This window comes from Puccinia triticina, chromosome 7A, assembly GCF_026914185.1.
Source record: "Puccinia triticina chromosome 7A, complete sequence".
Classification (NCBI taxonomy): Eukaryota; Fungi; Basidiomycota; class Pucciniomycetes; order Pucciniales; family Pucciniaceae; genus Puccinia; species Puccinia triticina.
This window is the reverse complement of record NC_070564.1, coordinates 3,441,229-3,453,992: the sequence shown is the minus strand read 5'-3', so window position 1 is coordinate 3,453,992 and position 12,764 is coordinate 3,441,229. Positions and strand designations below refer to the sequence as shown.

The following is a 12,764-nucleotide window of genomic DNA, read 5'->3' as shown; positions in this document are numbered from 1 at the left end:
TCTCACAAATCATCCTGAAAAATAGTTATGCCCGCCACCCGTTCCACATTGGTTTTGTGTACGTGTTGCAAATGCATTGTCTTTGAAAGTATAGATCCCTTGACCAGAATTGCACAACCTGGCCAGCAAATAAATGTGAAGACCAGAAAGTTGCATATTATCAAAGAAGAACGTCTAGCAAGCTGGGCCCGGGGGGGCAAATGAAGACGGTAAGACCATCTACCTTTTTCAACCCTCACACTCTAGTGCCCTCGCTGACAATTCTGATGCTTAATTCAAGAACTGTCTGTTGAATTTGAAACTGGTGAATTCTGCCCCAAGAATACCAGAATGAAGCCGAATTACCAGGACCTGACAATCAGGCACAAGAACAGCTTGTTCAGGCGCTTGCTGGCATTTCTTGGCAAGAATCTGACCTTGAGCCTGCGCCACAGACGATTCAATATGATTGTTGTAAGTGTTTAACTGAACGGCTCTATTTGACGCATGGACTAACGCGCCCTCTACAGCTCGCTTCTTCCCAAAGTCCTTAATCAGTTCAATCAGCCCTTCCATCACGTCCATTGCTCTAAAAACTGCAATTTTCTACGTTACCGAAATGATCTCATTCTATACTTTAAGTTGCTTGTTGAAAATGGATTGTGAACTTGTGAAATTAATAGTCACCCAGGGACTCCATTTGACCTCAACCCCCGCTAACTTATCCTTTGCCAACAACTCAACCATCAAAGCTATACCAGGTGACGTTTGTACTGTGCTGGAGAATCTGGCCATAGAACCGGATCTCATCTATTGTATATGCTGCCCCGCCTGTTTTGCGATGTACCCCAACAACAAGAGTCCTCCCCAGAAATGCACGTTCCACCACCTTCCTGAAAAGGCTCCAAAACCATGCAAACAGAAATCTACCAAAGCTTCACAAAAGAAAGCTACACAAGACAAAGCTGCACACAAGAAGAAAACATCTACGGGGGCTGTGCAAGTCAACCAAACATCTGCCGCAGCTTCCCAAGATGTGCCAACACCTGGCGGGGCTGCAGAACAACAACCATCTGCTGGGGCTGTACTAGATGAAGATGAATCTGCTGAGAATGCGCTAGAAAATCAATCATCCGTCTGCGGAGCCAAACTTTTTGATGAAAACTCACAATATTTTTTGCCTCTTTGTCATTTTGCAGTTCAAGATCTCAACAGCTGGCTTGCTTGCTTCTTCAGTAGAGAGGGTATCAAGGAGGCACTTGAGCAAACAGTGGAGACGCCCAGGACTTCTTACAACAAGAAGAAAGAGATGACTGAAATTCACAACTCACGCGGCTGGAGAGAATTCCTTGGTCCTGATGGTCAACAATACACCGCCAGCAGCAGCAACGTCACATTTGGTACGTTCATGGATGGTATCAATCCGCATGGAAACAAAATATCTGGCAAACATGTCTCAATCACCTTTATGATCATGGTTTGCCTCAGTTTACCCGTCTCTCTTTGCTACAAGCCTGAAAACATCTTTTTAGTGGGAATCACCCCTGGGCCAAAGGAACCGTCTCTCAAACAAATCAATTGGATTTTGCAACCAATTGTCAAACAGCTCAAACTTCTGTGGAATTCTGGTTTGCGCCTGTCCAAAACGTACCTCCACCCAAATGGCAGGGTGGTTTTGGAGGCCCTTCTGACATTCTTTGCGGACTTGCCAGCGCTTCGTTGCGCTCTTGGATTTCCAGGTCCCACTGCAACGCGGATGTGCTCAAATTGTCTACTGCCCAAATCCAAGATACAAAACATCAATGTGGAATCGTGGCCTAAATGCACCCTTGAAGACCACAGACACTGGGCTCATCAGTCTTGTGAGGCAGCCAGTGTTGAAACTAAAGAAGACATCTTATTGGAGCATGGTGTACGCTATTCAGTCATCTTAGAACTTCTGTATTGGAATATCTTAGAGTACCACGTGGTGGATTCAATGCATAATCTTCTCTTGTGCCTGCTTAATTGGCACTGCCGATGTTTTTGGCAAATGTCTGACAATGGTGCTGATCCTGAAGCAGACCCAGAATCCGTTTCCAAGGCCGAGGACAACAACTTGGCATCCGACTTCAAGAAACCTCCCAAAGCTCTGATAGACAGACGTCCCAGACCACCGACTGAGGAGCAGGAGGAAGAACCTGGCTTCCTGGATCTGTTATTTGGTGCAGCAATGGAACCCAAGGACGCCAAATTTATACCTGATACCCGCACTCATGAATGGGGTGGGCAGTGGGTCACCCCCTCCGATGAGGTTATATTGGACGGATATGTACTGGCTCACATAAATTTGGCCCTGAAACAAATTTGCACCCCTACATGGATCAAGCGAGTGATTCCAGTACTTGGGAAGGCTTCCTTTGGCCATCTTAAGGCGGACAAACGGTGCAACCTATTTAAAATCCAGCTTCCCCTTGTCTTGCCTGCCATCTGGAACAATAATCACACCGCTTCCGGGTCTCTCCTCCATAACTTTGCTCATTTGGTTTCCCTTGTAAACCTTGCTCTCAAAAGGAAGATGACAGCCAACCGCGCCAAAAATTACTGCGATCACATTTATTAATACATTGGAAGTTGTGAATTTCTCTTCCCTGATGTCCAACTAGCTCCCAATCACCACATGGCATTCCACCTGGCAGACTGCCTGGACAGATTCGGACCTTGCCGTGCATGGTGGTCGTTCTTGATGGAGCAACTTATGGGACATGTCTTGAAGAGTACAGCAAATAATTGACTAGGTAAATGTTTTTTTGTGAGCAGAAACCAGCCAACAACAGACTGATTATTTTGAGTTTTTGTAGGTCAACTCAAGATAACATACCTGACCAACTTGGCCCGAATTGGCAATCTGCGGGCGATGCAAGAGAGCAATAGTTTTCCTGAATCCTTCAAACATTACATCAAACAGATACGGGCTCTCTACAAACCCATACTGTTTTCCCCGGCAACTGCAACCAACCAGCGTCAAATGTCACTGGAAGTTGACTTGTTCAACCAACTAATCAATCGGCTTAATCAGATCTTTCCACCCAAAAACGGCAGCCAGTGGGTTAAGTCCAGCAAGTGGAGCATGTCGTTGGCATCCGGAAAAATGGCCCCTGTTAACTCACTAGTTGAATGCTTCCAAAACTTGACAAAGGGTGATGTGGTGTATTCAAACATGAAAGCTAATGAAAGCAATTGCGTGGTCCAGCTGGAATCCAATTCTCAAACAAAGTACGGAATGATAAAAACAATATTCACTCATTCACAAAGGGTCCCGGGCCATCAGGTATTTTGCAACACTTGGCTAGCAGTACATCCCCTCATTCCCGTCCCCAGTAACGTCAATCCTTTTGCTCAACTCCAACAGTACGATGCAGTTGGTGTTGCACTGCGAAGGGTCGAATATGACCAACAGTACGTAGTACTTCTTGACAAGGTCCTGGCACAATGTGCGTGGATGAAATACAAACCCAAAGAGCTTGTCCCGGCTATAGATTTTGAAACCATAGCGCTTGTATCCCTGGATTGTTAATTTTCACATCTCACATCGCTGATCCCCCCCCATTTACACAATTACCCATCTCTCACCAACCTCAAAGGATACCGATCCCATTCCGTACAAACCTCTCTATAAGTCTCTTTCACCTGTTTTTTGTAATAGTAGATACATTGTATGACTGCTGAGGGCGCATTTGAGAAAGTCCTGATGAGCGTGAGAGATTACATGAGAGAGCAATCACAGATCCGGAAAAAGAACTGGATATTCCCAGTATTTACCAGATATTCCGCACGGAATACTCAACAATGTTTGAAGTGGATCAATGACGTGTGAGTGATGCACCAAGGAGTGAAGTTTGACAGCCAACATCTGCCATAATTGACCCAGATTCTGATAATTGATTTTGGAACTTGGTTCATTATTGGCTAAGTCCAAGCCAGCCCAAAATTTTCCAATTTCTTTGAGATTCAAGGTGTCAATCTTGGTTTCAATCTGCATCATAGCTTCCAAAAAAATTCAATGCACTTTTACTGGGATCATATTGGTCTGATTTCTGAAAACAGGCTTCAGAGGTGCATACACTACGTTTTGGGAACTGCAGTCTCAAACCAAAGGGAGAAAACAATCTCTTATTAGCCAAATATGCTGACAAGTAATTTCTGAAGTCATTTTCTCTTGTACCTAGGCCGGTTGTAAGGGCTTTACCCTTACTGAAGCTAGAGATGGGCGCTTCGCATCTGGGTACCCGCGCGTGTTTTGATACCCCCAGCCAATTTTAGCCATTTCCTGGCATTCGCATCCAACAGCGGGTACCTGCGCAGGTATCTTTGGATACCTGCCCCTCAAAACATGCTTACCGGTTGACTGCTGCATATGTCAGTCAACCAGGAGGCACTTCTCCTGGCCAACTGCTCCATATGGCTGTTGACCGGGAGGGACGCCTCCCGGTTGACTGCTTGATATGGCTGTTGGGCAGGAGGGACGCCTCCCGGCCAACTGCTTGATATGACTGTTGACCGGGAGGGATTCCTCCCGGTTGGCTGGTGTGTATAGTCGTCAACCGGTAGGGCTTCCTCTCGGTTGACTGGTATGTCTAGTTGTCAACTGGGAGGGATTTCTCCCGGTCAACTGCTCAATACATATGCCTGTTGACCGGGAAGGACTCATCCTGGTCGACTACTTTATGTTGCTGTCAACCAGGAGCGACTCCCCCCAATTGACAGCAACATAGAACGGCTTTATGGCTGCCGACCGCCGCAGCTCCCATACCCTATGGAGAGCGGATACCCGCCGGAATACACGGGTACCCGTTGGATTCTGCCGGAATCTCAGACATCTGCATCCGCTGGCGGGTACCCAAGGGCCTCCAGCGGATAGCAGATACCCACAACGGGTTCCGTGCGCCCATCTCTAACTGAAGCTAGGATGCATATGCATATGCCATTACACTGTAGGACTCTCTATAAAGCTTGTAGTACTTGACCTCTCTAGACTCTTCTCTTCTTCTCAAGCTGGTCTTCAACCTAGGTTTTCCTTCTCCTTGATCTCCTTGACAAACTCACAATACATAGTGAAATATTATTCTTTTGATAGACTCTTGGCCATTGGCCCCTTGTCTCTCCGCCCCTTCCAGTACGGGTTTGCTGAACCCTTACACCCGTTTTGATGTGCATCTTGTGTTGTATCTTGCTACAAGCTGTATTTAAGAATGATACTTGTTACCAAAATTAACACCATGCTCAAAATGGTTTTTGTTTGGCGGTTCCATGTGAGACTATTGTGTGAGGTTGTGAGAGCTTGATCAAATTTGGATTCTTGATTGGGTGAGGCTGAGGTTGACATTGTTGATGAAGGATTTGGTTGTATGGGCAGGGGTGTCAGTGTTGCCGAGTCGGCAGGCGATGTCAACACTGGCAACTCTTCATAGCCACAGGGAAGTGACCACAGTTATGTAACCCGCATGCAGCAGGCAAAACATATTCAAAGTGATTTACATATTTTCTTATGTAGGTGGGCTGCAGCTTTGTCTCTATGACCAATACCTCTCATCCATGGTGGCTTTACAGCCTCAATGGCCGAGGTGCTTCCCACCCGTGTAGCCAGTGCTGTCTGATGGCGGGAACATCTTCACCCTTGAGATGTTTGGAATTGTGCCAACATTTTTTGTGCACTATTCTGGTCACCGTGCGCTGAAGCACACATTGCTGCCTGCAGCGTTGAACCTTCACACTCCAGTCTGTGATCTTGATTCCTGCAGTAGACGGAGTGTTATCCTTTTATTCATGCCCCGGTCTTCATTTGCATTTCCTTAGTTGTTTTCTGCCTAGCTTTGAAACTCTGCCTGATGCAGCGGAGTTGGTACAAGCTTGCTGTGAACAAAGTTGTCTCCAACATCAAACTCTCATTTCAACCTCTGATTCACCTGAAAATTCTTGTAATTCCGCCACCCCCAACACTCCCAATTATGATCTTGAAATTCCTGGAGAGCCAATCCTGTGCAAGTCCGAGGAGCAAGACAAATATTGGCCAGCAATGCTTATGAATTACCTTGGAATTCATAAACCCAAATCTAGAATCAGTGCATCCAGCCCTTCCCTTGCTGAGAAGTATTCAGTTCCTGGGCCAATACCGCATCTACATATCAACTTTTTTGACAACTCTATACTGTTTTCCAATACTGCTATCAACCTTTTTTGGCAACTTAATGCACATATCTACAAGTGCTACTCAAGTGTGTATTTGCATCTCTAGCCTTCCTTAAATAAACCACAGTATATTCCCTGGCAATTTCATGCCCCGTCTTGCCCTGTACATTCTGATTCACAAATGAAAATCTCAAAGATGGGCACTTTGCACCAGTTCAGGACTAGGGCCTGCCAATAAGGCACTTATCCAAAAGCATGTAGGAAAAATTTAGTCTATATACATAGAGTGAGAAGTGATTGGAAAGAGTATCTAACACTATCGACACATCTATGCATAAAAGTGTGCAGTTTTTGAGTAAATTGATATGCCGATAAGGCACTTATACAAAAGCATATAGGAAAAATTTAGTCTATGTACATAGAGTGATAAGTGATTGGAAAGAGTATCTAACACTATCTACACATCTATGCATAACAGTGTACAGTTTTTGAGTAAATTGATATACCTTTGGAATGAACAAAACACAGCATGTAACATACAGCATGTAACATAAATGCATTTGAATAATGCAGACTTCAATCTTTCCAGGTACTAAATTGTTGCCAGTATGCAACATTCCTTTTTTGGTATTGTCATTTTGGTGGCTTTGGTAATGTGCGTGACTGGATGGGGATTAGCTGTAGGATGAGATGGGCTGGACTTGGCTGATGATCCTGATTCTTTGGCAGCAGGTTGAGCTGCTTCAATGGTTCTTGACGCAGTCGGCACTGATCTGCAAGGAGGGGTGGTGTTGAAGGGCGGAATCATAACTCTTATTAACTCAACTACTCAAGCCTTGCGGGCCTTGCCAGTCTCTACCGGTGATGGTGACCGTCCAAGATAAGGATAAGCATACACTGGTCTGCAAGGAGGGGTGGTGTCTAAGGGCAGAAGGGGTGATGGTACTGTCTAAGATAAGGATAAGCATTTTGACAACTGGAAGTGTAAGTATGAGGACAACATTGGTGAGGGTTGCGTCTGTAAGTTTGAGGACAACAGTGGTCGGGGTTGTGTGGGGGATCCACTGGGTTGGCAATAATCAAACCAGCCAGATAATTTGGATACGTTGTTTGGCACAGAGGGCAGCTTGGTTTCTGGCATCTCAAGTCTTGCTTGTCAAACCATTCCTGTTCAGGGGAACCAGCAAAGTCAGTATTGAAGAGGTAACTATGTGGTATTCTCTGAAAGTACAGAGTGTAAAGACACACCTGGAGGCAAGATCAATGAAATCCATGCAGCCTATCAGGAGCACAAGATAGCCAAAATCCATCACCTTGACAGATGTCCTCTAAGCATATGGAGCATGACCCACGGTGATTGCTCATTGTTGATTTTGAAGGATTAATAATAAGAGAAAGAAGTATCCCAGTAGATAACCAATCCACAATAACTAATCCGTGTTAACAGCCAATAAATAATGGGCAATGAGAGTTGATAATGGGTGGGAAAAGTGGTGGATTTTTGTGGAAATCACCTGTTGAACATGTATTTTTAAATTTTTCACACATGGCTGGCTTGGGTAAGAGTGCAGCCACTGGGACATTTGTGTGGCAAGGAAATGCACAAGAATGTGCTCTAAATGGAATCTTTTTGCCATTGATGTTACTTCTAGATCTAAAAATATATAAAGGAAAGTGAATTGTTTAACGCTCAATCAAGTTGATACCCTCAATATTCCACCCATCCTTCATAGCAGACAAAGAATTAGAGGCCATCTGTTTGGATGGCTGGATGTTGAAAGAGCAATACCTATTGCAACTGATTGAGTTGAGCTGTAAAATGAAGCCAACAGCCTATGGACCACAAATGGGTCTCAATGATTTTTTTAACCCTAGTGACATGCAGGTTCTGCAAGTGCAATACTGTCTGACCTTGGCATCTTTGTTTTTTATTTCTCCCTTGTTTGTAATGGTTATGATAAGTACAACCCAGCCATGTGTTTCAGCCACTTTTCTTTCTTCTGTTTCATACCGTCTTTCAATTTTCATGAGCGCATCTGGATTTCTGCCATGTGCCCCGCCCGCCGCACGCCTCTCAAGATCAGTCAAAATATTGAATTCCTGGGCAAGACCGGTTCTCAAGCAGAGAGGGTATCCACTCTGATGACCGGTCAAGACAAGTTTCATCAAGTGGACTGTGACATCTCCCTCTGAAGACTTCCTACGGCAGAGTCTCCTGGAATACATCCTTATCACAGACTCTTCCAGAAGAGGAAGAAGGGAAGGAGGGGAGGCTGGCCGGAGGAAAGGAGAAAGGAGACTTACCGCCGGGGAAGTTCGAGCCCTCAGAGGGTGACTTCAGCTGGGTCAGCGAGGAACCGCAATGTTGGTTGAGCAGAGCGCATATCAACGCAGCAAGGCTCCTGTCAAACCTATTCCTTAGAGGCACATTTAGAGGCGGAGACTCAAGGATAGATGGGCGGGGATCAGGAGCCAAAGAGGGCACAGGAATAGGGCACGGAGCTGGCTTGGAGGGAGGGACCCACGGGACTTCAACGTTGATTGTTGGTGGTGGGCCTACCGGTTGAATGTTGTAGGGCAATACTGAGCCGTCAAACAAAGCGTCCTGCGTCTTCACCTCCTTCCTGGATTTGAGATTGAGAACCCAAAAACCGTTGCTGTTGGTGAGATAGGATAGGAAGAGGAACAGGCGGGCTTTTGGATTGAGTTTAAGGTGGTTTGCCTCAGGTACTTTGCACCACACAAGACAGCCGAATGGGTGCACATTAGCCAGAGGGATGGAGCCAATTCCAAGAACAGAGTTGGGAGAGACAAAACCAGAAGGAGTGGAGACAGGAATGGAGTTGAGAGGGTAAAGGATGTGACGGAGAGTGTCGACCCAGAAAGATTTTGGAAGCTTGGAGCCCACAAGCTGACAGCCTACCAAGTTCCCAATGGTCCTATTGGCCCTTTCAGCAACCCTGTTCAGCTGAGGAGATTGAGGAGGGCCAAGTTTATGGTGAACTCCGTTTTTGAGAAGGAAATTTTCAAACACCTTTGAAAGATACTCTCCCCTCTGTTGTTGGAGCGGAGGGAAAGAATTGTGTGGGAACCGGACTTTTTGAACAACACCTTAAAGATCTTGAAACACTTGAAAACCTTACTCTTGTATTTCAGGGGCATGATAGAAACAGCCTTAGAACAGTCATTGATGAAAGAGACAAAATATTTATGGCCTTCGCAAGAGAGAACTTTGGATGAGCCAACATTAGAATGGATCAATTGACCGGGAAAAGAGGAACAATAAGGAGAGCAAGAATAGAAAGGAGATCTATGCATTTTAGACTGGATACAAACCGGGCATCGTTGCACGGCGATTTTGTCCATGGAAGAGAGCTTGACGTTGTTCAGACAGAGGAGTTTCTTAAGAGGTTTGAGACCTATGTAGTATAATGTGTATCATGTTGTGTTTGGAGAGTGAAGGGTTTCAAGGGTGCTTATACATCTTTGAGCACATGGTTCTAAGGAAACACTAGAAGAAGGGGGTAACATGTGATCTGGGTAGATTTTTGAGACTAGGGAGAGGGTTTATCCAAGACAGGGGGAGTGTGGGAAGAGGAAATACTATTATCCAGGCTATTACCATTGAGTGGGGATTTTGAGGGCCTTGGGCTTTGCTGACAAGGGGGCCAGAGGTATGGGATTTAGTCTTGAGGTGTGACATACTTGTGATTGATGGTTGCTGGTTTTCTGAGTAGATCAGGATTGGCTTACCACAACAGGCGAGCTGTCTCAAGGCTGAATAATCTTTTCCAAGTTGGCTTTGGAACACTGGACCTGTATACTAGAAGAGTCATCAATGCTATTTATAAATTACAAACTCCTCCAATCTGCCAACCAAATCTGAATGAATCAAATCATCACAGGTCATGCAAGGGGAAGGATTTGCTGGCTGTGTTGGATTTGTTCATGTAAAATTAATTCCCTTGAGTCAGAAAACAATCAGCTCAAACGCAATACCATAAAATCAGATAATTTTGGGTTAGATAGCTCACTAACCTCAAATGAATAGATTAGCATAACTTCATAGCCCCACTTGCTCCCATCCACGAATTCATATTGAATGAAATGGTGTATTCTCCCAACAGCATTTATCAGTAATGGTTTCACTTTGCTCTGCCAGCTTGTCTCTTGGCCTGTTGCAACTGTTGCCCTCAAAAATTTGAGGACCAGCAATCCAGTTCTGTCCATACCCATAATAGAGCCATGGGAATTATAAGTGACACCTGCCTCCAAGTTCCTGCCCAAAAAAAACCTTGAGCGGAGGTTAATAGGGAACAATCCAAGATTGCCACCTGTCCACCACCTGTCCATTGCTTCCCTCAAAGCCAGCAGCAGAGTAGGTTATTTTCAACTATATCTTCTCCAGACGCATTCTCAGATAACTGGTTGTTTATGTCAGAATTAATCTGATTCCCCATTAAGTGAAATGCTTACGTCTTTGGCTATGACCAATTTCCTCCTAAAAAAAAGCTGGCAACAGGGTGTTAGTCATGACGACGGGCCTATTAGGGGGTTTCATAGTAGACCCGCGCGTGCATGCAGGTCACTCTGCATAACCCAGTTTTGTGGGGAGACTGCAAGTCGATGTTCAACATTTGAGTTGAACGCCGGCTTGCCTTGCCTTGCAAGTGGCATGCACGGGTCTACTTTGAATCCTGCTATTAAACAACAACATTCTGCAGCTGTTCAAATCAACACAAGCAATAGTTGAATCTGAGTGGTATGGACTATAAGAACCAACGCACGCTGTAGGACTCAAAAGTGGTTGTGAAACCCTTTTGCAGAATGGAGAAGGGGATGATGGAGGTGCAAAACTCTGCCCTTCTATACTATCAGATAACAAGACCCACCAAGCTAAGCTTGGCAAGTTTTAATCAAGTGATAGGTCTGGTCTAGTTCCAGATGAAGTTGTTCGATGACAGGTATGTGAGATTTGAGAGTGAGTTCAGTAGTTATTTGCAAATATAAGGGTTGTAGTGATGGGTGAAGGTGATGGTAAGTGTGAAGGGTGGTATGTAAATAACTGGGGAATACTGAGCTTGAGGGGTGTGACAGGTTAATGACTGAGGCTGGCCGTGTCCATGAGGGTCCAAGAGGGTGTAACTTCCAATCCTGCGGGGTTCCAGTGACGCTTCCAGTGGTGACTAGGGGTAAAATTGGCCGTAGAATCCATTTATGAGGTCTATTTGGCGGTATCTTGAGGCCTAGGGTGAGTAAATATATGTATGAGAAAAAAACTTTTGATTTTTCACTTTTCCGTCTACCACATCCTCCCCCAACTTATTGTCTGTCCCCAGACAATTCCTCCGGAAAAGTGCCGTATCTTGACTTGTGAAATTTTGAGGCTTTAATTTTTACTGAGTGACATGATGAATCCTTGGGAAATTGGCCGTTGGACGTCTCCTGGGTGCAGTGACTGAGAGGCTGAGCGGGTGAGTTTTGGCCAGAAAAATTGATTTTTGTCGTTTTTCTGACTTTTCTTGAAGGAAGTTTTTTGAGGTATTGGGGGGTCAAAGTGCTGCGCGAAGTCCGCAGCTGCGCAGCCGCGCCCTACTGCAGTAGTTGACGTCGAGTTGCTTCAGTTGCTGCCGCAGTCGCGCCAGCGCTGCTCTTGGTAGGTGCGCGCGCCTGGAGCCGCAAGGTTCAGTTATCAAGTGTTGATCGGGGGCCCGTTGGACCGGTCCCGGTATTTGAGTGAGCGGGCCCTGAGCCCGGATGCTTGCTGATCGCGCCCGCCCGCCGTCTGAGTTCCAGCCGGGTATGTATATCAAGGGGTATGGGTATAAGTCAGACTTCCACCACCTTCTCGACTTCGCCGACCTCAACCCTCGACCGACTTGAATCCGAATTGAATCCTTGATCTGCAGGCCTTCACGCCACCAACACCACCATCTCCTCCTGTCGAGCTGGTTGCTGGCTCGCTTTTGGGGTCCGTTTTGTTCCAGTGAGTGGCCTGTGTGGGCCAGTGCTTGTTTGTATAGTGGGAAGCAATTGGCTGAGGTCCACGACTTCGCCCTCATTCCTTTTGTCAACGCTGATTGAAAGACAAGTTACACAACACCGTTGAGTACATAGTTGAAGCTGTCAGAATTCAACGCCGTCGACGCCAAGATACGAGCTGGCGAGTTGTGCGATTGTCCTGCATGTTGTTCATTTCGGCCCGATCTGAATTCGGTTGTTGTATGATGTTGTTGGCCGTCGGCCTAGCTGTCAGGGTGAATAGGAGCCTTGGTTTTGCGTTTGGGGTCTAAGTAAGTGGTACCCTGAGGTACTGGAAAGGTATAAAGATCTTCCTTTCCAGTCCATTTTCTTCCTCCTCACCCTTTCTTCTAACTTTGCAGCCTGACTGGTAGCTTTCTAAATTTATTACCTACTATCATGTCTATAGTTTTCGTATTCCATTACCGGCCGCTGCCGCCCAGTCTATATCGCGCCAGCGCATAACCCTATCGTGTGTCTGTTGAGCTCAAGCCCGGCTTGACTCCTTCAAACAATCCGCAGATTTGAGAGGCTGTCGTGCACGTTGTGTCCGCACCAAGCTTTGGATATTTGGCCCCGTCCGAGTTCAATTGCTT

General features: G+C 45.8%; 1 protein-coding gene across 1 annotated transcript; it reads left to right on the top strand.

The window, feature by feature from the left end:
* Positions 1-820: 820 nt before the first annotated feature.
* Positions 821-2,892, top strand: PtA15_7A388 (uncharacterized protein; the record flags this gene model as incomplete). The annotated part of the gene is made up of 3 exons (XM_053170988.1): positions 821-1,114; positions 2,063-2,250; positions 2,820-2,892. The coding sequence occupies 3 exons, from the start codon at positions 821-823 to the stop codon at positions 2,890-2,892; spliced, it is 555 nt and encodes a 184-aa protein (XP_053022215.1).
* Between the last annotated feature and the right edge of the window lie 9,872 nt (positions 2,893-12,764).